The 25,633-nt window shown below is 48.9% G+C and overlaps 3 protein-coding genes across 6 annotated transcripts in view; 2 read left to right on the top strand and 1 right to left on the bottom strand.

Annotated features, from left to right (window-relative positions):
• LOC134407234 (secreted frizzled-related protein 1) overlaps nt 1-25,633 on the bottom strand; it is a 520,297-nt gene that overhangs the window by 199,312 nt on the left and 295,352 nt on the right. The gene's annotated exons all lie outside the window — the stretch shown is intronic.
• On the top strand, nt 1,132-12,937 carry GINS4 (GINS complex subunit 4). Its single transcript, XM_063138969.1, has 7 exons — nt 1,132-1,263; nt 2,776-2,862; nt 4,274-4,387; nt 5,337-5,434; nt 7,168-7,256; nt 9,531-9,621; nt 11,803-12,937. The coding sequence occupies exons 1-7, from the start codon at nt 1,174-1,176 to the stop codon at nt 11,897-11,899; spliced, it is 666 nt and encodes a 221-aa protein (XP_062995039.1). The 5' UTR covers nt 1,132-1,173; the 3' UTR covers nt 11,900-12,937.
• Nucleotides 19,345-25,158, top strand: LOC134407493 (protein phosphatase 1 regulatory subunit 3C-like). Its single transcript, XM_063139316.1, has 2 exons — nt 19,345-19,358; nt 24,249-25,158. Exons 1-2 carry the CDS (start codon nt 19,345-19,347, stop codon nt 25,156-25,158), a joined length of 924 nt encoding a protein of 307 aa, XP_062995386.1.

Here is a 25,633-nt window from a genome sequence, read left to right as displayed (position 1 = left end):
ATTGGAAAGGAACGTCTAAAATGCATTATTTAATAGGAATATCACCTCCAAATCATCCCCCCAACTCGCACGCACGCGCACACACACTCAGCATCACTCACTCCAAACAAACACACCATGAACACATGCATTCACTCAAAGACCCCATTCACCCCATACATTCTCCCTCTCTCTCTTCCGGGCACATTCTGGAAGTCCGAACGTGGAGCCACCCCACCCCCACCCCAGCGTCCCTGGCTTCGCTTCAGCTGGGTGGGCGTGGGGCACCGTCTCGCCCGCCCAGGCCCAGCTGAATCCTCGGGCCGGGCCGGCTCACAGCCAACACGCATGAGTGCTGCACTGTGCGCGGTGCCCGTCTTAGCTTGGCGCTCTAGGCATCCGCCTGAGTGGCCTCTATGGTAGCACCAGCCCTGATTATAGCTACTATTTCAAAAATTGCATTTATACAAATACAGTTTCAGGGTGGGAAATCAGTTTTAGTTTCTTGCTCAATATCCAGCCAGACTTTTGCATATGCATCAAACACAGAAAAAAAGAAAAATACAGAATGTCAACACAGAAGAAAGTCATAATGATAAGATCGTAAAAAATAATTTAATGAGCTGTTAACATTATTAAATTAATTAAAACAGCACAACGACCTGTGATACCTGTAGACATTTATACATGTACATTTGTATATGCAAATTGGCGTCGTCTTTGGTACTTTTATTATTATTTTTTTGCGGGGAGAGGATAACGAATTTTCTCTTTTTTTGCTGTAAGTGGCTACTCTGCTCTCCTTCCGCGCAAGCACGCTCAGGCAATGCAGTGATGGTTTGAGCTTCACCGGTTGAACACCTGCCTGCCATACAGCTGTGAATGACAGGCCCAGCGGGTGAAGCGTGGAGTGTGTGGGAGGCCGGGGGACATCGGCTGCACAGATCTTCTGTCAGGCAAGCGGCCCTGGGATGACCATGGCTTCCGCTCCAGCCTGGGGGAGCGAGGCGGCGGCAGCGGCGGCGGGCCCTTTAAAAGGAGGTGGCAACGTGCAGGAGGGGTTTCCCCTCGTGCATATTTATGAGGGGGCGGGGCAGCTCTCCTGTCTTCCCGCGCTCGGGGCGCCAACGTCACTGGGAGAGTCTCCCTGGCTGGAAATTGCTAGTGGCGGGGAATTGCGGCGCTTGTTCGGCGATGGCGGAGGAGGAGCCGGATCGGGGCTCGGAGGCGGGCAGCGAGGAAGTGGTGCTGACCCCGGCCCAGCTCATCCGCAGCCTGGAGCAGGTGGGCGAGGGGCCAGACGCCTTTATGTTAGCCCTACTTAGTGTAGGCCCATTGAAACGAAGGGGTTTTCGGTGACTCACTTGGAGCCCATTCATTTCAATGCGACTACTCGAGGTAGGACTGACGTGGGTTGCAAGCTCTTCGGGATGGAAGAGGCGGAACGTTGGGTTTGCGCTAGACTAGGAGCTGAGAACCGATCCCTCTATAGGCCCACACAGCCCTTCTCCAACCTGGTAGGGGATTATGGGACTTGTAGTCCAACATCTCTGGAGGGCGCCAGGTTGGGGAAGGCTTGTGACGACTCTAGGGCAGCCTTCCCCCCATGGCTGGCTGGGGCATGCTGGGAGACGGAGGCCTTTGTTTCCTGCGTTGCATTGCATCCTGAGTCACCTGCCTTAAGGGATCGATTGTGGAAGCTGCAGTCCAACTCATCTGGAGGGGGGCAGGTTGGGGAAGGCTGGGATAAATCATAGAATCATAGAACAGTAGAGTTGGAAGGGGCCTCAAAGGCCATCCAGTCCAACCCCCTGCTCAATGCAGGAATCCACCCTAAAGCATACCTGACAGATGGCTGTCCAGTTGCCTCTTCAAGGCCTCTAGTGTGAGAGAGCCTACAACCTCCCCAAGTAACTGGTTCCATTGTCGTACTGCTCTAACAGTCAGGAAGTTTTTCCTGATGTCCAGCCAGAATCTGGCTTCCTGTAACTTGAGCCTGTTATTCCGTGTCCTGCACTCTGGGAGGATCGAGAAGAGATCCTGGCCCTCCTCTGTGTGACAACCTTTCAAGCACTTGAAGAGTGCTGTCATGTCTCCACTCCATCTTCTCTTCTCTTCTCCAGGCTAAACATGCCCAGTTTTTTCAGTCTCTCCTCATAGGTCTGTTTCCAGACCCCTGATCATCCTCGTGGCCCTCCTCTGAACCCCCTCCAGCTTGTCTGCATCTTTCTTGAAGTGTGGTGCCCAGAACTGGACACAGTACTCAAGATAAGGCCTAACCAGGTCCAAATAGAGGAGAACCAGGACCTTGGCGATTTGTGTTAGCAGAGCCTACATTTGCCTGACTGCTATACTTAGGAAGGGATGGCTGCCATCCTGCAGTCTGCCCACACCTGGTTTAGCGATAGTCAATGTCATGGAGCTTGGATCACAACCGTCCCTCCTAAGTACAGCAAGAGTAGCAAGCCGCAGTGGTTAGGAAGTTGGCCTGGGCCTGGGAAGATCCAGGTTCTAATCCCCACTTGGTCATGAAGCTCACTGGGCGACTTTTTGGGCCAGTCACGGTCTGTGACTTTGGGCCAGTCACACACTCTCAGCCCAACCTACCCTCACAGGGTTGTTGTTGTTGTGAGGATAAAATGGAGGAGGACCCCATAAGCCACCCTGGGGTCCTTGTAAGAGGGAGAAAGGTGAGCTATAAATGTAATGATGATCTATTCAGAAAGTGATGAAGGCTGCAGAAAGGGGTTGGAGTTCAGGCAACCACGATGCCCATGATCTGCGTTTGCTTTCCAGGCCTGGATGAATGAGACGTTTTCCCCTGAACTGCTGGAAAGCAAATCGGAAGTTGTTGAGTGTGTTGTTGAGCAGCTGGAACACATGGTGAGAACTGAGGACACTTTAGTCTCTGAGGGTGCATGATGCCCGTGGTTTAAGAACATCAGAAGAGCCCTGATGCTGGATCAGACCACGGGTCCTTCTAGACCAGGACTCTGTTCACACAGTGGCTGACCAGCTGTCAACTAGGGACCCACAAGCAGGACACAGTGCAACAGCCCCCTCCCACCCATGTTCCCCAGCAACTGGTGCACACAGGCTTACCGCCTCAAATACTCAAGGTAGCATATAATCATCAGGGCTAGTAACCACTAACAGCCTTCTCCAGGAATTTATTTAACCCCCTTTTAAAGCCATCCAAATTGGTGGCCATCGCTACGTCTTGTGGTAGTGAATTCCATAATTTAACTATGTGCTGTGTGAAGAAGCTCTTCCTTTTATCTGTCCTGGATCTCCCACCAACCCGCTTCATGGGAGGACCCCATTGGGTCTAGTATTATGAAAGGGGGAGAGAAATGTCTCCCTGTCCACATTCTCTACACCATGCAGAATTTTGTCCACCTCCATCAGGTCCCCCCTCAGCCTCCTTTTTTCCAAGCTGAACAACCCCAGCTGTCGTCACCTTCCCTCACAGGAGAGATGCTCCAGCCTCTGAATCATGTGAGTTGCCCTTTTCTGCACTTTTTCCAGCTCTATAAATATCCTTTTTTAGGTGTGGTGACCAGAACTGTACACAGTAGTATTCTAACTGTGGCCACACCATAGATTTGTATAAAGGCAGTATGATACTGGCAGTTCTATTCTCAATTCCTTTTCTTATAATGCCTAACACGGAGTTTGCCTTCTTTACAGCGGCCACACACTGGGTGGGCATTCTCATTGAGCTGTCCACCACGACCCCAAGATCTCTTCCTTGGTCGGTCACCACCAGCTCAAATCCCATCAGGTTATACTTGCACGTTGGGGCAAAAAATCCCAAATTCATTACTTGACATTTCCAGCCCTAAACCCCAAAATTAACCTGAAAGGCCGCCTTCCCCAACCCGATGCCCTTCAGATATTTAGAACTGCAACTCCCCAATGGCTGGGAATGATGGGCATTGCAGTCCCACCCACCTGGAGGGCACCAGGATGGGCAAGCAAGGCAGGAATAAGGGATCTGTATCTAACTTGGGAAGGAGACATGACATCCTCCATTCATCCCAGACTGCCAACATTGGGTCACAACTCTGGTATGACTAAGAAACCGAACTGCAATAGGGATGAATGGTTGAAGGAGCAGGCTTGATCTTAAGTGGTTTGATATAGCACACACACACACAACCAGGGTTTTTCCCAGGTGTCCGCTCTTTTATACCTCTCATATCAGCAAATGTCTGGTGTTCACGTCTATATAGATGAATGGGTTTGTTCCGCAAGCGGATCCTTCCCAACGGCTCTGATGATTGTCTTACAGGAGGAGAACCTGAAACGTGCCAAGAGAGGGGATCTTAAGGTCAGCATTCACCGCATGGAGGTAGAGAGGATCCGTTACGTCCTCAGCAGCTACTTGCGCTGCCGGCTCCGGAAGGTAATGGCCCGTTGGACCCACTTCCTGTGAGCTGAGGGTGTTGCTCTCTGCAGGAGACATGTAGAAACCACTCATTGGGGCTGTTCACACAACACGCTATCCCAGACTTCGTGGTTGAGAGTGGGTTGTTGAACCATGGGTTAGCATGTTGTCTGAACCCAGGATGTCTCCGGCAGGTTGGCTTGTCAAACACCTTGAACAACCCAACAACAAAGTGTGAATTCTCAAGGTAGCTTGTTTGAGAAAAATAAGCATGGTCAATAAGCCGCCCTGTGGAAAATGTCCTGGGTTCAGACAACACACAAACCCACAGTTCAGCAAACAATCACAGTTCAACAACAACTCAGTGGTTTGAGTGTGGGTAAACGTGTGGGGCGAGCCCAGTCTGTGTGCATGCAGGCGCATGCTGTCTGTATGCCATCCTCTCTTTTCTGTCTTTTCCCTTCTCTGTTGAACATCTCAGTAAGGTAAAATGTAGGCTCCCATATTTCTCTGCAGGTATGTATGACGTTTTCCAGCTTCCTTTCCCACTAGGACAGCCTTCCTCAACCTGGGGCGCTCCAGATGTGTTGGACTGCATCTCCCAGAATGCCCCAGCCATTCTGGGAGTTGTAGTCCAACACATCTGGAGCGCCCCAGGTTGAGAAGGCTGCACTAGGACAACCTGTCCCAACTCTGCCCTCCACAGATTTTTTTGGACTACAACACCCAGCATTCCTGACCCTTGGCTCTGCTGACAGAGGTTGATGGGACTTGAAGTCTAAAACATCTGGAGGGCATCAGGTTGGGAAAAGCTGCTGGAGGGAATAGAGTTTGGGGGCAATCCCTGATTTCCAAAGGAGGCTTTTTTTCTGGTCGTCCCTCTCATTTGTTCGCATTGCAGCTTCTGAGCCCGCCGCAGTGGGCAGAGTGATTTGCAGTTCTTCATGCTGTTTATTTCCTCTTGAAGATAGAGAAATATTTTCCCCATGTCCTGGAGAAGGAGAAGACTCGGGCAGAGGGGGAGCCATCCATCCTGTCTCCAGAAGAGTTCGCTTTTGCCAAAGAGTGAGTGAGCCTACAGCAGATCATGTCCCCAGTGTCTGTTTGTTTTAATTTTAATTGCATTCTGCCATTTCCAGAAGAGTTTGGACTAGCTATCACAAATTTTAAACCCACGCATAACTAGAGTCACCAAATGATCGGAAAGGAAACCTCGCCTGCTGCTGTGCCTTTAACCAGCCGCTTGATCTGTAGAAGCCAACATCACAGAGAGGGAGGTGGCCCCACCTGCTCAAGCTGTTGTTAAAGGCACAGGAGCTGAGGCAGGTGACAAATCGGGCAACTCATCACACACAATGCCACACGCACAGCAGATTAAATGAGGAGAGGCTGAAAGAACTGGGCATGTTTAGCCTGGAGAAGAGAAGATTGAGGGGAGACATGAGAGCACTCTTCAAATACTTGAGAGGTTACCACACAGAGGAGGGCCAGGATCTCTTCTCGATCCTCCCAGAGTGCAGGACACGGAATAATGGGCTCAAGTGACAGGAAGCCAGATTCTGGCTGGACATCAGGAAAAACTTCCTGACTGTTAGAGCAGTATGACACTGGAACCAATGATCTAGGGAGGTGGTGGGCTCTCCTACACTCGAGGCCTTCAAAAGGCAGCTGGACAGCCATCTGCCAGGGATGCTTTGAGGTGGATTCTTGCATTGGGCAGAAGGATGCTTGATCGCCTCATAGGCCCCTTCCAACTCTACTGTTCTATGATAAAACGTAGATACACTCCAAAGATGAGAAGCCTTCCATCTTAGAGAGCTTCTCTTTGAATTGCTGGGGGAAGCCAGGGTTCTCTGGATTCTGCGATCGTACTTTGCAAGTGCTGGACATTAATACTGTGATGAAAATTAAGCATCTGGGTGAGCAACTGTGAACCTTCCAGATGTGTTGGGCTGCTGCTCCAATCTTCCGCAGCCAACATGGCCCAAGCTGGGCACTTTAGGCCTAGAGTTGTTCATGACCAAGAAACTGACTCCATATAAGACTATCCAGAAGAGTTATCACCGCTAGCTTAGGTGATCAGCAGCAGCAAAGTTGCGCCCTTTTGAAGAGCTGCAGAGGAAGGCCTGACTCTTGTCGCGTTCCTCTTGAAGGCAAAAAGGAGCTGGACCATTGCAAAGCCCCAAAGTTGGCAACCCTACACGGATCAGGGCTTAGCATCCGGTGGAGCGAAGACGCAGCTGCTTCTTTCCCCAGCACACGCACTCCAAATTGTGTGACGATCTCTCCTCATTGCTCTCCGACATTCTTTTGACCGTCGCACTTTTGTGCTGTTTCATCTCCGCCTCTTTTAGCTCCCTTCTCCTTTTAAGCCCAAAATGGACCTACCCCATATGCTATGTTCAACATCTAAGGTCCTCTTCCGGGTGCCTACTCCAAGGGAAGCTCGGAAGACAGCAACAAGGGAAAGGGCCTTCTCTGTGGTGGCCCCCAAGTTTTGGAATGACCTCTCCGACGAGGCCTGCCTGGCATCAACATTGGTGCCAGGTCAAGACTTTTCTCTTTTCCCAGGCATTTAGCAATATGTGATGGGCTTCACTGATCTGTATTAGGTTCAGCTGACAGCTTAAAGTTGTTTTTAGATATATGTTTTTGTGTATGCTGCATGTTTTTATTGGTTTTAAATTTTGTATACCGTTTTTCATTGTTTTAATCTTACATAAACCACCCAGAGAGCTTCGGCTATGGGGAGGTAGAGGAATGTTAATAATAATAATATGATGGTGACTTTCTTTCAGGTACATGGCAAACACTGAGGCCCACCTCAGAAATACAGCTTTGAAGCACATGCCCCCTAACCTGCAGAAGGTGGATCTCCTGAAGGCTGGTAAGCTAGGCCTACCTTTATCCTGGACTCTCACAATAGGTGCAGCCTTGCAGACCTGCAGAAGCTGCCTTAAACTGGGGCCTAGCCCAGCCAGGCCCTACACTAACCAAATTTGAGGATACCTATATGACTCAAGTCCACTTGCATGAAAGAATGATAGAGTTTATTGATGGGAAATGGATGCAGATAGAATAAAAGCAAAGGAAAGCTTCCACGTCCTTAACTCTCAGTTCAGTCACCGTAGATCCCAGGATCACCTGGAGCTGTCTACTTTCTCAGGTGAGAGCAAGTAGCCGGCTGGTTGACTTGGGGTTTTATACAGCAAAGCTGGTCATGTATTTCACCCTATCAGAAGACACACACACACACACACACACACACACACACACCCCTACCTCCCTTCACCCAGAAGGTGGAAAGAGGTCCTTTCTCCTTAGCTGTAAAATAAGTTTCTCACAATGCAGAAAGAAGCATCCCTTATCAGCTCAACGCTACATACTGTGCATTGTTCTAGCTTCTGTTAGTAGCAAAAAGCACATTCTATGTGAGGACAGCTATGAAAACCAACTTTTAAGACATAAAGATCACCAAACTGCTCTAACAAATCAGTGTACTGATGCTGTTAATCACTGCATTATATACTGCATATGGCTTGGGGAAAATTCACACCTGACTGCCCACCAATCTTCTGAAAACATATCCGATACAGAAGCAGAAAAAGACAGGCCTCTGCCCCAAGAAGCTTACAGTCTACATCAACTTGGTGTTCTCCAATTGTTTCATACTACAATTCCCAGGATTCCTGACCATTGGGCATGCTGGCTGGGACTGATGTGAGTTGAAGTAGACAAAAAACACAAGGACTCTAGTGCCACCTTAAGGACTAAAACATTTATTCCGCCATAACATTTTTTGGACTATAGCCCACTTCATCCGATGCATGGAGTAGTCTGAGGAATTTCAGATTTATATATGGTGGCTGAGGGGGTGGAGGAAGAATGTAAACAGTGAGATTGTCACTTTTTGCATTTAATTTCGTTCCAATCTTGTTATTAATAGTGGTCTTTCACTGTGTGTAGTTGCTGACAATGCAAACATCCTGGCAATTAAAATACGTAGCCAATACATAAGCCAATTAAAATACGTAGTGCGATAAAAATCCATTATTACTATTCAAGCCACAGGGTATAGAATTAAAGCTGTTGATTAATTGTAACTCTGACATCACTTGCTCTAATCTCATTTTGAAGTTCCTTTGCTGCATGATAGCCACTTTAAGGTCAGTCCCAGTGTCCTAGGAGGCTGAAGTGTTCTGATAAACATATCGGACAAATGGCTGTTCAGTTGCATCTTGAATGCCGCTGGTGTGGGAGAGCCTACGGCCTCTCTGGGTCATTGGTTCCATTGTCATACTGCTCTAACAGGAAATTTTTCCTGATATCCAACTGGAATCTGGCTTCCTGTCACTAGAGCCCATTAGTCTGTGTCCTGCACTCTCGGATGATCAAGACGAGATCCTGGTCCTCCTCTGTGTGACAACCTTTCATTAGAACTCTTCAAGTACTTGAAAGGTTGTCACACAGAGGAGGGCCAGGATCTCTTCTCAATCAGCCCAGAGTGCAGGACACGGAATAACAGGCTCAAGTTACAGGAACCCAGATTCCGGCTGGACATCAGGAAAAACTTCCTGATTGTTAGAGCAGTACAGCAATGGAACCCATGGCCTAGGGAGGTCATGGGCTTTCCCACACTAGAGGCCTTCAAAAGACAGCTATCTTTCAGGGATGCCTTGAGATGGATTCCTGCATTGAGGAGGAGGTTGGACTCGATGGCCTTATAGGCCCTTTCCCAACTTTACTATTCTATGCTTCTATGATTTGTGTGCATCAATGGGATGTAGGCCTGTTCGTCTTATGTAGGATGCAGAGGGGCATTGTTGACAGAAGATGGCACATATCATAGGGGAAGCTGATGCCAGAATAAATTTGTTAGCCCTAAAGTCACGAGAGTCATTGTTTTTTGCTGCAATACATTCACGCACCTATCCTCTGGAAAGTGTAAATGTAAACAGTGTCTTGGACCCTACTTTCCTTTCCATGGATGGCACAACAGTCCACATACACCGAATTGTAATTTCCCACCTGATACCTCCGTTTGCAGTCTTCTGAACATGTGCTCCTTCAGTGGCTCTCCCTTGCACTCCCCCCGCGATGTCACAAAGAACAATCCACGGCTGATATAGAAGCTTTTTCCTGTGTCTGTTTGTCCTTTCAGTTCCCAAACCAAACCTGGACTCCTTTGTGTTCCTGCGCGTGAAGGAGAGACAAGAGAATATCCTGGTGGAGCCGGAGACTGATGAGCAGAGGTAGAGGAGGGTGGGCCATGGCCCAGCCGTGGCCAAGGATAATCGAAGACGCGGCTTGTGGATCTAATCTCCTCCAGAAGCAAAAATGGGGAGACATGAGCCAAAGATTCGAAATGCGTTCCCGTGTCCTTACTCTCGAGAGGGGTCTGGAGGTGTACCCCTTCCCCTTTTTAACTCTGGGTGTCCTGCAGTGGCCAAGGAGCCAAGGGAAGGTCTCCCAGGGGCATCACACCGGGTTTTATCCCTCCCTGTCACCTTCTGCCACTCCTAAAAGAGTCTTTCCTCCTGTTAACCTTTTGCATGGCTGGTGCGCAAGGGTGGAATCCTTTGTGTGTTTAGATGTGGAAAAAAAGTCCTACAACTTGCAGCATTGCCCAGCCGGCTGGGGAAAGCTGTGAGTTGTAGGACTTTTTTCTGTCTAAACACGCATGGGATTGTGCCCTAAATTGCCTTCTGAGATGCTTTGAGGTAAAGAATCTCAGTCGTTGGTTATGATATTTCTGGAATCAACCCTGATTGGGATGTGTTTCAGCCTTGGCGTTTTGAAAGGTTTGATTAATGGTTGTATGAACTAAAGTTTTTATTTTATTTTAAACATTGGCTCAGTTCAGACAACGCGTTAGTCAACGCAGTGTGAAAACTCCACTCAATATGTTCTGACTCCACCATTGTGTGACTGTGGGCTACTGTGGAGTTGAGTAAAATCCATTGCGACGTTGGGTTGGACTCGATAGCCTTGTAGGCCCCTTCCGACACTACTATTCTATCACCACTACTGATTCTATGATTGACAGTTCCTCCGGCCTCTCTCCTCCCCCAGTCCTCCCAATGGTATCCCATCAGCCATTGCTGTAAAAAAAACAACCCTATTCCAGCGGCTCTCCTAGAGCAGCACTCACTCCTTTCGCCGCTCTTGCCAGGGAACTCTGTAGCCAGTGGGAAAAATCAACGCAACGCAACAGAAAACTCCACGGAGCCCTTCACACTACATGCAACACAACGGTTGTGCAGGAACTCTCCTCTGCACAGTATGGATATTGAGCATGGAGTATTTTCCCAAAAAACTCCACTGTAAGGTGGAGTTTTCCTGCCAGACATATTTCTCAACAGTGGTGTAAAAACTCCACCACGGCATTCTAAAGCCACCATTGAGAAGTGTGTTGTTTGAACTGAGCCCTTGGTTTCTTACTATTGTTAGCAGCCTCGAGTGCCATTTCCTTGATGGAAAGGTGGGATATAAATCAAACAAACAGAACCAACTCCCCCCCCCCCCCAAACAGAACAGAATAAAACAAAAAATCCTCTTTTAAAGTAGCCTTCCCCAGCCTGATGCTCTCCAGATGTGCTGGGCTTCAACTCCCAATAGGGCTCAAGGCAGCTAACAAACATAACCCAATTTTAAAATTAAAACTTTAAGAACATCAGAAGAGCCCTGATGCTGGATCAGACCAAGGGGGCCCACCTAGTCCAGCACTCTGTTCACACAGTGGCCGACCAGCCATCGACCAATGACCCACAAGCAAGAAATGGGTGCAATAGCACCCTCCAGCCCATGTTCCCCAGCAACTGGTGTATATAGGTTTACTGCCTCTAACATTGGAGGGGAGGGGAGGCTGTTTTACAGTGTGAGTGTTTTGCCATTTTTGTTTTTAATGATATCTTTTACAGCATAAGCAATCTCAGAGAGAAGGTGGGGTTAGGGAAGGTGGGGACAGCAACTGATTTTTGGCAAAGAATGTTAGGGTTCACTGAGTTAAATAAATATCCAGTAACGAAAGTGCAAAATGAACCTGCAGCCCTGTTTAGATGACACGCTAAGCCACGGTGATTAGGCATTTTGAGCTAAATAGTAGCCCTGTTCAAAAGACACCTTAAACCATGGCTTTAACCACGGTGAATAAGGCTTTTTGCCTTGTGGTTAAAGCTGTAGTTTAAGGTGTCTTCTGAACAGGGCCATGATGGCTTTGTATGTTGTGTGAACCATTCCTAACCATGGTGGCTACATTAGCATGGTTTAAACACGCTTACAAACCCTGCAAAAGGGTTAGTGGCCTAATCATGGCTTAGGGTGTTGTCTGAACAGGCACTGTATGTCTCTGTTACATTCAGTAGGGCTTATATCTGAGTAACCATGTGTAGGATTGCAATCTGAGCCTGTTATTATGGTGTGGTCTCTTTCAGAGAATATGTGATTGACTTAGATGAAGACTCGCAGCATCTTATCCGGTACAAAACCATCGCTCCCTTGGTGGCTTCAGGGGCCGTGCAACTCATCTAGGCCATGGAACAGAGCTGCCCCAGGCTTTTCTTTCCAAACGTCAAACGGCCGGATTTATCCTACATCACTGCGAGCTGTTTGAGAATCATCCTGCCTGCATTGGGAAAACCTGCCTGGAAGAATGTGCCTGCCTGACAGTAACGGGGTGGGGTGGGGTTGTCCCCTGAGAAAGGCTTTTGGGTGTGGAAAAAAGACTCTCTCTCTCTCTCTCTCTCTCACACACACACACACACATACACACGTCTTGACTGCACAAAGAGCCTATCTGCTGCATGACCAGTAGATGGCGGTGAGCCGATTCTGGACACTGTGGCCAAGTTCTAACATGATGGAATTAAAATACGTTGCCTGGGACGTGTAAAGAAATTGTCTCCACCCATCCAGATGGGTGGGACTGCAACACCCATAATCCCTAACCAGTGTGGGGGTGATGGGAGTTGCAGTCCCCCACACCAGGACGGTGCTCTAAAGGATATACTGGCGAACATGGGTGTGAACGTCATGTTGGACCCATCAGGCAGAGAGACTCACGGTTTCCTTGCAGATGGTGTAAAGCGCTTTCGTTCGGAACCACTTTGGGGCAGGGGACGTCCGCTGTTTGTGATGCTGTCGCCGGTGTTAAAGTGGATTTGGATGGGGTTCGATCTTGCTGTTGAGAAAGGCTTGAAACGTGGTACAACATCTCAGCCCGATGAACTCAGGCGCTGCAGTTCTTTGAGCATCTGGACCACATTTGGATGGGCTCATCAAAGACACTCGAATCTACAGGAAATAGCAGCTACCTCTTACAGGGCGAAAAACAATGTTTGGAATATGTGCAGGCATTAAATCGCAGGCCCTGTGTCGTGCCAGCGCTCCTCGTTTCGCTTTGTGTCAAGAGTGCGCTCTACCACGCCGTTCTTTATGTACCGCCCTTGCGCCCTGATCGCATGGCGGGCCCTTTCCTTGTACTTACTATGGGTTGTAGCAAGGAATGTACGGATTGTGTAAAGTTTGTTCCATCTGGATTTAGCGAATTGTTGGGTGCCTTTCCGTCTCTCATCCGCTCATTGATTCAGTTGCATGTTTTTAAGTTTCCAAATTCATACTTCTGCAAATGCGCACGTTACCACAAAATGCACAAATCCCCCCAAATGTGCATTTCTATGCTTTACCCCATGGGGGAAATGCGCATTTTCAGCCAGTGCCTTTTATGTCTTTTTCTATTACTAAATTTGCATAAAATTTTGAAAAGTTGAAAAAACCGAGTCAGCCAAACCTCGGAATCGGCGCAACTAGGGAAAGCCCAACTTGGAAACCCCAAGTCAGATTCATAGAAATCCAACTCGTTTGATTCTGTTTTGGATTTCTCTGAAATCCCTAATTGCATCTCACACGCAGTCTGCAGGCAGGATGGAAACAATTTCTCAATTTCTCCTGCCGCCTGCAGTGCCCCGAGGGCCCCCAAATCTGCTCCAGAGGGTTGGGGGATGCTCTGGGATAGATTGGGGTGGTGCACTGGGGAGTAAGGAGAGGAAGAGGAATTCTGCTTGCATGAACATAAGAAGAGCCCTGGTGCCAGATCAGACCACGGGTCCTTCTAGTCCAGCCCTCTGTTCACACAGTGGCCAACCAGCTGTCAACCAGGGACCCACAAGCTGGATATGGCTGCAACAGCATCCCTCCCACCCATATTCCCCAAAAACTGGTGCACACAGGCTTACTGCCTCGAATACTCAAGGTAGCACACAACCATCAGGGCTAGTAGCCATTGATGGCCTTCTCCAGGAATTTATTCAACCCCCTTTTAAAGCCATCCGAATTGGTGGCCATCGCTACGTCTTGTGGTAGTGAATTCCATAATTTAACTATGCGCTGTGTGAAGAAGTCCTTCCTTTTATCTGTCCTGAATCTCCCACCAATCAGTTTCATGGGATGACCCAGTTGGGTTCTAGTACTGTGGGAGAAGGAGAAAATTGTCTCTGTCCACATTCTCCACACCATGCATAATTTTGTACACCTCTCATGTCTCCTCTTAGAGCTTTATCACACCAGCGTTATACTGTACAATCACTGCAAATTGCGTGCAAAGGACTCTGAAGTTTTCTACCTTATAATCTGCTTTGATTGTGAAGTACTCCCATGCATCTTCACAGGGCCCGATGAACTGCATCCTAGAGTAATGAAGGGGCTAGCGGAAGAACTCTCAGAACCTTTGTCTATTATCTTTGCAAAATCATGGAAGATGGATGAGGTGCCGGACGACTGGAGGAGGGCTAATGTTGTCCCTATCTTCAAAAAGGAGGAACCTGGGAACTACAGACCAGTCAGTCTGACTTCCATCCCTGGGAAAATTCTGGAGCAGATTATAAAGAAGTCAATCTGTAAACACCTTGAAATCAATGCGGTGATCACTAGAAGCCAACATGGAGTTGTCAAGAACAAGATCTCTTCTCGATCCTCCCAGAGTGCAGGACACGGAATAACGGGCTCAAGTTAAAGGAAGCCAGATTCCGGCTGGACATCAGGAAAAACTTCCTGACTGTTAGAGCAGTGCGACGGTGGAATCAGCTACCTAGGGAGGTTGTGGGCTCTCCCACACTAGAGGCATTCAAGAGGCAGCTGGACAACCATCTGTCAGGGATGCTTTAGGGTGGATTCCTGCATTGAGCAGGGGATTGGACTCAATGGCCTTGAAGGCCCCTTCCAACTCTGCTATTCTATGATTCTATGAACAGCTACTTCACCCAATTGGTAACTCTCAGAACAGCAAACAAATGTAAGAAGCCCTGTCAGACAAATTTGATCTCATTTTTTGATAAGGTAACCTCCCTTGTGGACCGTAGGAACGCTGTGGACGACATATATCTTGACGTCAGCAAAGCTTTTGACAAAGTACCACATGACATTCTGATTAACAAACTAGCTAAAAGTGGGCTAGATGGAACAACTATTCGGTGGATTCACAGTGGGCTACAGAATCGGACTCAAAGAGTACTTATCAATGGAACCGTCTCAAACTGGGGAGAGGCAAAGAGTGGGGTACCGCAGGGCTCAGTCCTGGGCTCAGTGCTCTTCAACATTTTTATTAATGATTTGGATGAGGAGGTGCAGGGAACGCTGATCAAATTTGCAGATGACACCAAATTGGGTGGGATAGCTAAGACCCTGGAAGACAGAACCAAACTTCAAAGTGATCTTGATAGGCTGGAGTGCTGGGCTGAAAACAACAGGATGAAATTTAATAGGGATAAATGCTAAGTTCTACATTTAGGGAATAGAAACCAAAGGCACAGTTACAAGATGGGGGATACTTGGCTCAGCAATACTACAAGCAAGAAGGATCTTGGAATTGTTGTAGATTGCAAGCTGAATATGAGCCAACAGTGAGATATGGCTGCAAGAAAGGCAAATGCTATTTTGGGCTGCATTAATAGAAGTATAGCTTCCAAATCACGGGAGGTACTGGTTCCTCTCTATTCGGCCCTGGTTAGGCCTCATCTAGAGTATTGCATCCAGTTCTGGGCTCCACAATTCAAGAAGGACGCAGACAAACTGGAGCGTGTTCAGAGGAGGGCAACAACCAGGATGATCAGGGGTCTGGAAACAAAGCCCTATGAAGAGAGACTGAAAGAACTGGGCATGTTTAGCCTGGAGAAGAGAAGATTGAGGGGAGAAATGAGAGCACTCTTCAAATACTTAAAAGGTTGTCACACAGAGGAGGGCCAGGATCTCTTCTCGATCATCCCAGAGTGCAGGACACGGAATAACGGGCTCAAGTTAAAGGAAGCCAGATTCCAGCTGGACATCAGGAAAAACTTCCTTACTGTTACAGCAGTGCGACAATGGAATCAGCTACCTAGGGAGGTTGTGGGCTCTCCCACACTAGAGGCCTTCAAGAGGCAGCTGGACAAGCATCTGTCGGGGATGCTTTAGGGTGGATTCCTGCATTGAGCAGGGGGTTGGACTCGATGGCCTTGTAGGCCCCTTCCAACTCTGCTATTCTATGATTCTATGATCCTGCTTTAATTGTGCTTCAAAGCCAAAAGATTCGCCGTATTTAGCCCCTACTTTCTGAGCATATCTTCCAAGCCGCGGCTGGGGCGCAGGAGCAGGATTTTAAAGAAATGCTTACATCTGCGTCAGCTTTAAAGATTAAGACACCAAAATTGCCACATTAATAGATATTAGGGAGAGCTTTAAGCATACCAAACTTGAATTGAATTGGGTCATCTGTTGATTTTTATGATAACAACGACCACGAAAGCTAAGCGCTACAGGTCCTTTTTTCTCAAGCTAAACAATCCCAGTTGCTGTAACCTTCCCTCATAAGGGAGATGCTCCAGCCCCTTAATCATTTTAGTTGGAGACAGTGCTGTGTGGCCATGCCAAGTGCCTGTTTGCTCATCTGGATGGAAGGGGAGGAATGGAGGTACTGGGAGAATAGGATGAGTGAATTCATAAGAACATAAGAGCCCTGCTGGGTCAGACCAAGGGTCCATTTAGTCCAGCTCTCTGTTCACCCAGTGGTCAACCAGGGCCCCACAAGGAATACCACAAGATGTAGTAATGGCCACCAATTGGGGTGGCTTTAAAAGGGGGTTGGATAAATTCGTGGAGAAGGCTATCAATGGCTACTAGACCTGATGGTTATGTGCTATCTTGAGTATTCGAGGCAGTAAGCCTGTGTGCATCAGTTGTTGGGAAATATGGGTGAGAAGGTGCCGTTGCACCATGTCCTGCTTTGTTGGTCCCTGGTCAACGGCTGGTTAGCTACTGTGTGAACAGAGTGCTGGACTAGCTGGACCCTTGGTCTGATCTAGCAGGGCTTTTCTTACATTCTTAAGCAGGACAGGGTGCAACAGCATCCTCCCACCCATGTTCCCCAGCAACTGGTGCACATAGGCTTACTGCCTCTGCTGCTGGAGGTAGCCCACAACCATCAGTTCTAGTAGCCATTGATAGCCTTCTCTTCCAGGAATTTATCCAACCCCCTTTTAAGGCCACCCAAACTGGTGGCCATCATCACATCTTGTGATAGTGAGTTTCATAGTTTTAACTTTGCGTATCCTGAATCTTCCACCCATCAGCTTCATAGGATGACCCCAAGGGATTCCAGTATTATGGGAGAGGGAGAAAAATGTCTCCCTGTCCACATTCTCTACACCAGGCATCTCTGTCATGTCTCACAATGGCCTGGTTCAAACAACACACTAAACCATGCTGCTTAAACGCAAAATGGTTAAGGGAATGCATTATTCCCTTAATCATTTTTTGGTTAAGCAGCATGGTTTAGCATGTTGTCTGAACCAGGCCAATCTAGTTGGCTTCGGTATGTGGAATGGGGAGGGGAAAGGGTTTAGCCCTGCTAAATGGACTTTTCAGAACGCCTCTGACCCAGGGGTTCTCGGTCATTGGCTGGCTATGACGCCAGGCGCATGACTGGCCTCTGTTTTTAGAAGCCTTTACTCGGATCAGGCTTCCTTCTGTGGAGGATTAGCAGCCGACAGGCTAAATCTGGCCAGCTGGAAGCCTTTGGGTCGGCAGGCAAAACTCTTGCTTTGGGGCTCCTTCGGCTCCTTCCCGTTCAAGGAAACCAAAAGGGTTCATCCATCTCTTTCCCAGGCTTTTGCAGTGCAACACAGCCTAATAACTGCTTAGAGATACACTTTAAATATGGCGAGCGGAATATGAATCTATTGCAGAAAATAATACCGCTTCCAAGGTTGCCACCTTCCTGCTGCCCCTGGGCAGGGCTCCTGGGTCTTTTCACAGCTGCATGCTAGGCAAAAATTCAGCTGGAGGCACCGTTCCCTCCACAGAGATGCTATGGAGGACAGATTTGACCATGGAATTCTTGGTTGCCTAGATCTTAGTAGGTGAGAACCTCGCATACCGGGGTGGCTTTTTGGCTATGGGTAAGAGGGGAAAGCAGGAGGTCAGCCTGGTACCCTCCCAGATGTGTCAGTCTACAACTCCCATCATCCACAACCAACATGGGAACTGTAGTCCAACACATTTATTTATGTATTTATTGCATTTTTATACCGCCCAATAGCTGAAGCTCTCTGGGCGACAACGGGTTAGGTTTTCAGTGTCTTAAATCCCATTCCCATCAGTGCTCTTTCCCGGGGTGGGAATGGCACCCCCATGGAAGCGTTCACTAGCCGTCAGCTTCCCATCCTCATCACAATAACGCAGCTTGCTCCCTCCACAAGTAAGGCCTACTCTCTTATGTATTTTCCTATGAAGCTTTGAACACCCCACAAAGTCCTTTCCAAGCGTTGCCCCTCACAACAGCCTTGCAAGGCAGGCTGTTTTACAGCTCGGGAACCCAGGTTCAAAGAGCATAACTTGTAGAAAGCCGTATGGCAAATCCACAGCAGAGAACCCAGATTTCTCACGGTCAAAGCAAATCTTTAGCAGCACGACCACGATACCCTCAAAGGGCGGAAGGGGTTCAGCTGCAAAAGAGAACCTTTTACCAGTGGATGCTGGTGGTTCCAATGTCAGTGGGGTGCTGAATCCTCTGTGGGTTTCAGTCAGAACTCCCATCGCTGCTCAGCATGGCCATTGGATTATGGGAATTATAGTCCAACATACCAGAAGTACACCAGTTTGGGCAACGCTGTCCTAAATTCTCCAGACAGTGTACAATACGTTAAAATGCAGTCAGAACTCAACTCCTTGGAGAGCTCCTTTAGAGTTCTGACTGAAAGCCAGAGTGGATTCACAGCTCCACTGGCATCAGACCCACCAGCCTCCACTGCCTAATTCTATAGTATCCACCTGTGTCCATATCTACTGCATCTGATGACGTGGAACCTAGCCATCATAAATGTGTTAGCCTTCAGGATGCTACAGGTCTCCTCGGTTCTGCTTTTTGCAGCCACAAGGGATCTACGCTACCGCTTTATAGCGGTACTGAAGTGCACGGAGAACTGCTGAGGCACTTTCCACATCCCATATACCGCTTTCAGAGTGTGCTTTCCTGCTTTTCATTCCACATTCGTAATGATTTGACACAAGGCGAAGACAGAAAAACCCAGCTGCCCTCTGGAAGGTTCCTTGGGAGAGGGGTGGAGGGAGACTTCGTGTGCCTTCCCGCCCCGGGTATTATTTCTCCAGTGCCGCATTTGGAAATCCTGGGCGCGGCTCCTCAGGAAAGGAATGCACTCTGCACATGCTCTGGGGCAACATCCCTCCGCTCCAGGAATGAGGCTTGCATTGAAAGGGGCTTCAATGCAAGGTTCATCAAGCCTCTCCATCCAAGGCAGACTTCCCCTCTGAGGAGGATTGCACGTGGGAGCCGAGCCAGAAAGCTGGCCGGTTCTGTTCGCCCCTGGGATAGTTCGGGGGCGTGGCCAGGCGATGAGGGGGCGTGGCCGTGCCGGCCCAGCAGGCTTTCTCCTGGGTTTCATTCATCCATTGGACGCTGAGAGCTGAGGACCCGAGGAGCTGTAGCCATGAGCTGCGGAGAGTGAGTGCACTGGATTGTTCGTGGGAACGGGGAACCCGTGCAAAAGTGGGGAGGGGAAAGAAGAGGCTGGGGGGGGGGTGCGCTCTAGCCTCCCTTCAGAGTACCCCCACGAGGGGGTTAATATGCATTGCCTCCCACAGTGGTGCTAAATGAAGGGTGGGGGGGGGAATGCTGGCAGGTCCAGCTTCTCTCCTGATCGTGTTGCAGAGCTGTGAAAAGTTGCGCAGCCCCTGTTCGGCAAAGCCCCTGCGAAAGGTGCAGTTCGTTGGGGAAGGGCCCGTGGTTCCGGGGTAGAGCGGATCTGCCCGTCGGCAGGCAGCTGCTACCTCTCCATGGAGAACAGCCTTCCCTAACCTGGTGCCCTCCAGATATTTTGCACTACCCCTGCCATCATCCCCGGTCATTGACTGTACCGGCTGGGGCTGATGGGAGTTGTCATCTGAAACATCTGGGCAAGGATGGCCCAAGATGTTTTCCTGCCTGAGGCGGACCAGCGAAAGATGCCCTTCCCAAAGTTAGGGTATGTAGTAACCAAGGCCAACCACGTTACTTTGGCCCCTGAAAGGGGCATGGGGGAGCATGGCACCCTCACCTTTCCCCATCCTGGCATTAAACATACCAAATATCCAGGCCAATATTTGCTTCCCTTTCATGTCACATACAAAATCAACTGCCTCCATCAGTCTAATGGTAGGGCCGGCCCTACATCTGGAGGTCATCACATGGGTGGGTGGGTGGCTGGTGTAGCTAGACAACAGGGAACTGGACAGGGCAGTGATCCCACACAGCATAAGGGAGCTTCCTATTTAAAATCAGCCCTTTATTCAAAGCCAGGAAGACGGGAGTCTTATTTTATATTTAAGGGAAGGGCTGTAGCTCAGCAGTGGAGTACCTGCTTTGCATCCCCAAAGCCCCAGGTTCAGCCCCGGCGTCTCCAGACAGGGCTACAAAAGACCTGGGTGGAACCCTGGAGAGCAGACAATACCGGGCTACATGGATCGAGAGATTGACTCAGTATATTCCTTCGGTCACCCTAGGCGATTACCTCAATGTCGAGCCAGGAAGAGTAGGGAAAGGGTGGTTCTGAAATGCTGGAGACTTGCATGGGTACAGCCACCCCGGGTTCTACTTGTGAACAGAGCCATTTTCTTGAACTGCAAAATGTTGCAGGTTGGGCGAAGGGGTGTGTGTGTGTGCATGTGGGAATCACCTGCCTTGATTGTCTGGGGTTGGGAGTTGAGTTCAACATGAAGAGATTGCTCACTATAAGAGGACCGGGGTAAGTCGCTCAGTCAACAAGCCGGAAAGGTTGGCGATAGGGTTGCCAACTTCTCAACTGAGTACTGTAACTGTACCTTTGGCAGCAGTTTGATGCACAGGTCTTGGCAGGAGAGATCCTCCGTGCCATAAAAAGCGTCACCTTTCTGCACATCAAGACGCTGCTAAAGACATTTCCCCTCTGCCCTTATTTTTTGGCCGCAGTAATTAGCAACTGTGACCCAAAGAGTATCTGAATCCGCTTGAAACTAAATAATAATTAATAATAATTCTTTCCCGCCTCTCCCTTTGCAACATTAGTGCAACAATACAATATAAATCAAATACATAAAATTAATTAAAAGAGCATATAAAACCAATACAATATCAAAATAACAATCAGGATATCTTAAAATTCTTAGGTTTTAAAATAGCGCCAATTCCCCATTTGTAGCGCAACCAGCCACTGATCTGTTTGGGCGGTTTTACCCGTAGCACAAGCTGGCTCAGCACCTGCTGTAACCCTGGTGTCATTTGAAGAAGGCACTTCAGTGTGCTTCCTCCTGGGGAGACCCAGGTTCGAATCCCCACTTAGCCATTAGGCTCACCAAGTGACCTTGTGCCAGTCGCTATCTCAGGGCCTAACTGACCTCACAGGGTTGTTGTGAGGATAAAATTTGGGTGGAGGGGTGGGGAGAGACATACACGTTGCCTTGCGCTGCTTGGAGGAAAGATGGAATGATAATGATGATGATGATGATGATGATGATAATAATAATAATAATAATATATTTATTTATTTATTACCTGCCTCTCCCTCTGGATTGAGGTGGGAACAATATTAAATACTATATAATACATAACATAGGAAGTGACCATGTCATGGTAACGGAGTGCCTGTTTTACATACAGGAGATCCTCCCAGATTCAATCGTCTCCATCTAAGACAGCTCTTTCAGCCCCAAAGCCCAATTCAATTTTGGGGAAGCTCTTGGAGGGGGGGGAGGCATTGGGGGGGAGGACCAAAGGCAAAAAGGTGGGGCATAAATGCAAAAAAGGCCAGCAGAGGGTAGCTTAAAATTCTTCCCACCAGTAACTAAGCCTTAGGGGAGGCATGTGAGACATGTTCAGAAACGTAAAAGTTTGCCCCAGGGAGAACAGTCAAGAACTATTTCCCATGGCTACAGAAATTAGGACTCGAAATCATGGGTATAAGCTGCACCTACTTAGGTTTATTTATTTATTTATTTATTGCATTTCTATGCTGCCCAATAGCCGAAGCTCTCTGGGCGGTTTACAAAATTAAGACTATTCAAGTATAAAACAACAGTATAAAACCATAATATAAAATACAATATAAAAGCACAACCAAGATCAAAACAGCAGCAATGCAAAAATACAAATTTAAAACAGCAAGTTCAAATTAATTTACAGACTGTTAAAATGCTGGGAGAATAAAAAGGTCTTCACCTGGCGTCTAAAAGAATATAATGTAGGCGCCAAGCGAACCTCCTTAGGGAGCTCATTCCACAGCGGGGGGGGGGGGGGCACAGCAGGGAAGGCCCTCCTCCTCCTGGTAGCCACCTGCCTCACTAGGTTCTAGGACTTTTAGAGCCCACGGGAGGCTCCAGTAGGGTCATGGCAGATTTGGGGTGACACCAAGGACAGGGCGACACAGATCACGCTCCCATGGCGATGTCATCCTCTGCCCACACAAACCCTGCTGAAATGGGCTGTGGTTGCTGTTGCTTTTAACAGGAATCGCCCGGAGGCAAAGTTTTGTGTGAATTGTGTCCTATTCTGATTTAGCAAGACAGAAGGTGTGTTTGGATCTTGCTTTTCCGCTTCGGGTATCAAAATATATCTGGCTGATGCCGTGAGCTCTGCTTTTACAGACTTGCCACTTACATTTTGCACCGCAGTCCCCATCTGAGGTTCAAATTTCCATTTTGTAAGGCTGCCAGCCTATTTAAATAGTGCGTGATCGATTGACAGTGCAATGCTATGCATGTCTGTTCAAAAGTAAGCCCCATTGAATTGCATGGGACTTACTCCCATGTAAGCATGTATAGGGTTGCAGCCTCGATCGCTTTTTTAAAAAAACGGTTGAATCCCCAGATGCTTCCAGATGAAGCTTTTACTGTGCAATTCCACAGTGTCATTCACAGAATATTACCCCGGGGGGGGGGGGAGGGGGGAGAAAGACAGCGACATCTCCCATCTCGTATTTGCCCAGAAGCAACTAAACAACTTGTATGAGAAAGCCCTAAACAACTTGGGACCAGAATACCTGAGAGAGCGCCTTCGCCTTTATCACTGAGGGCTTTGGAGGGCATGCTGGTGGTGGTTCCACATGGACAAATGGCCCGTTTGGAATCCACCAGGAGAAGAGCCTTTAGTGTGGTGGCCCCTTCTCTGTGGAACAAACTGCCCCTGGAGGTCAGACAGGCACTAACACTAGGCTGCTTCTGGCGCCTCCTGAAAACAACTCTATTTCGAGAAGCATTCCTTTACTTAACTGACTAGTCACTGTTTTTACTGATCCTTTGTTTTAAAATTTAACCATTTTAATTTGTATTTTTAATCTTCTTTCTTTTTACTGTTTTATTCCTATGTGCACCGCTCCAGAATCTATTTTAGTTATGGAATGGTATATAAATATTGTTAACAAATAAATAAAATATGTTAAGAATAGCTGCACAATGCCCTTTGAATGGCAGCATTTGGAAAGCATCTTCCAGGCATTTAATTTATATATATATATATATTATCCAAACCCAGGATACTGAAGGAAGCATCAGATAACTGACTCCCAAATAAACAGAACCTACCACTCACTGGGGACCATATTTCTTTATTATTAACATTTATACACCTTATTTGCAAAAAAAAATACTACCCAAGAAAATAAGCAAATGTGCCCTTAAACGTGGAGCCCCACCCTTTCAGATTAACCAACTAAAACTTGACATGACATCTAAGAAGTTAAAAACCCTGCTCTTTTGGTACCACAGGTTCCCCCCACCTGGTGCCCTCCAGATGTGTTGGACTATAACTCCCATCATTCCCAAACCACATGGGAGCTGCAGTTCAACTCATCGATAGGGGGGTAGATTGGGAGAAGGATGCGGTGCTCATACTTGTATGAGAAAGCTTTTGCCTGCATCAGCCTCCAAATGTGAGGAGTGAAGTGGATGTTTGCGTTTTGTGCCACCAGGCCTGGCCCTACCATTAGGCAAAGTGAAGCAGCGGCCTCAGGCGGCAGCTGCTGGAAAACAGAAGCAAGGTTTTGGAGGAGGCAGCGGAGCTAATCTGCAGCCTTCAGGGGCAGTGGAGGATATTGTCCCGTCATCAGTGGGACAGATCCATCTGCCATTTCAGTCGGCTTTTGTACGTGGAATGGAGGGGGGTGCCACCTTGTCCTTTGCCTCAGGCAGCAAAGTGACTTGAGCCACCCCTGTGTGCCACGTGCAGGTATTCTGCTCCTCCCCCCATGAATGTGCATTAATATCTGCGATGCAGGGGAATTAAGTGGCACGTGAAGCAGCCCACAGTCACGCGCTGACTCTCCGCTCTCCGATTCCAGCGGGGCACTTCTGAGCCGGCTGCTAACTCCCCCTCCTGCTTTCCCAGCCTTTTCCAGGTGTTCAGTACACGGGCCATCATGCCCCGAGCCACGCCCGTGGACCTGGCCATGCGGCTCTGCCTGAGCCATACCCCGCCCATCCGCAAGCTGCTGGATTCTTACGAGGAGCTCCGGGAGGGCCTGGGCCACCAACCTTTGCGCCCTTGCCTGAACAACCGGCTCTGCACCGATCCCGAGAGGCCAGAGACCGCCAAGGGCTGCCGCGGCAAGAAAAAGAAGAAGGTGGTCTTTGCCGACATGAAAGGCTTCTCGCTGACGGCCGTCCGTATCTTCTCCAAGATCGAGGAAGACCTGTGCGATCTTCACCAGGCTCTGTCTCACCTGACCAGCTTCCGGAACAAGCTGCGGAGTCCCCGTCCAGAGACGAGAAGGTACGCGCTGGACTTCCCCCAACCTTCAACCGACTACATTGCTTTCCGCGGCCGCCTGCAAAGCGCGTTTGTGTCCTTGGAGAACTGCCTGATCCAAGAGAAGTCCATTTCGGGCACCGTCAAGGTCCGGAACATCGGTTATGAGAAGAAAGTCTACATCCGCGTCACCTTTGACAGCTGGAGGAGCTTCCGTGACATCGCTTGCCAGTACATGCCCAGCACGTACGGATACACCGACACGGATGTGTTCTCCTTCGAGGTGGCCCTCCCGAAAGCGCCAGCTCCTGGCGGGACCGTTGAATTCTGCGTCTCCTTTCACTGCGGCCAGAAAGTCTATTGGGACAACAACCACGGGAAGAATTACAGAATACGGCCAGTGATGGGCCCTTCGCCTCCCGGCGCACTTTCCCGTCTGGCAAAGAGCACCGTCATGGCCAGGGAGCCGTTGGGCACCTCTCAAGCCGCGGCTCTGGTCCTTTCCCGCTGGCAGACCTGGCGGCGTTCAGAGAGCCAAGCGTACTGGTAGGAAGGCTTTGGATCAAGTTCTCTCTGTACAGCTGCCGGCCGTCTCTCCAACGTGTTGCCCTTTGGCAGGGACCATCACGAGGCCAGCTGCGCCGCACACCAAGTCGGACCATTTGGCGTTTTGATCTTCGGTTTGCCATGACGTCATAAGCTGTCAAGCTTTGTGGAGGAAGCTGCAGCATCACCCAGCAGCGGTCTAGACTGGTGGTGCTGGCCGTGCGCACAACTAGGAGGATGAGGGGGGGGGGAGTTGGGTTTTCCTGCTACTCCGTTGCAGATGGGAATTGGACGTTCCCGTGGGAAGGGGCTTGCCAGAGCTTAGCTTTATCGGCATGAGGTAGCAAAGGTGCCAAGAGCTGGCATGGTGTAGCGGTGAAAAGAGTTGAGCCTGTGATTCAGGAAATCCCTGGCTCAGGTCTTGCCTCTGCAAAGAACTCTCTAGTTCAGGGGTGGGCAACCTGCGGCCCGCAAGCTAA

The sequence above is a fragment of the Elgaria multicarinata genome, chromosome 12, assembly GCF_023053635.1.
Source record: "Elgaria multicarinata webbii isolate HBS135686 ecotype San Diego chromosome 12, rElgMul1.1.pri, whole genome shotgun sequence".
Lineage (NCBI taxonomy): Eukaryota > Metazoa > Chordata > Lepidosauria > Squamata > Anguidae > Elgaria > Elgaria multicarinata.
This window is presented reverse-complemented; position numbering and strand designations above follow the sequence as displayed.

Coding starts and splice junctions, on each gene's coding strand:
- GINS4 (XM_063138969.1), top strand. CDS start 1,174: ATGGCGGAGGAGGAGCCGGATCGGGGCTCGGAGGCGGGCAGCGAGGAA. Junction 4,388..5,336: donor TGCGCTGCCGGCTCCGGAAG/GTAATGGCCCGT, acceptor TTCCTCTTGAAG/ATAGAGAAATATTTTCCCCA. Junction 7,257..9,530: donor GGTGGATCTCCTGAAGGCTG/GTAAGCTAGGCC, acceptor TTGTCCTTTCAG/TTCCCAAACCAAACCTGGAC.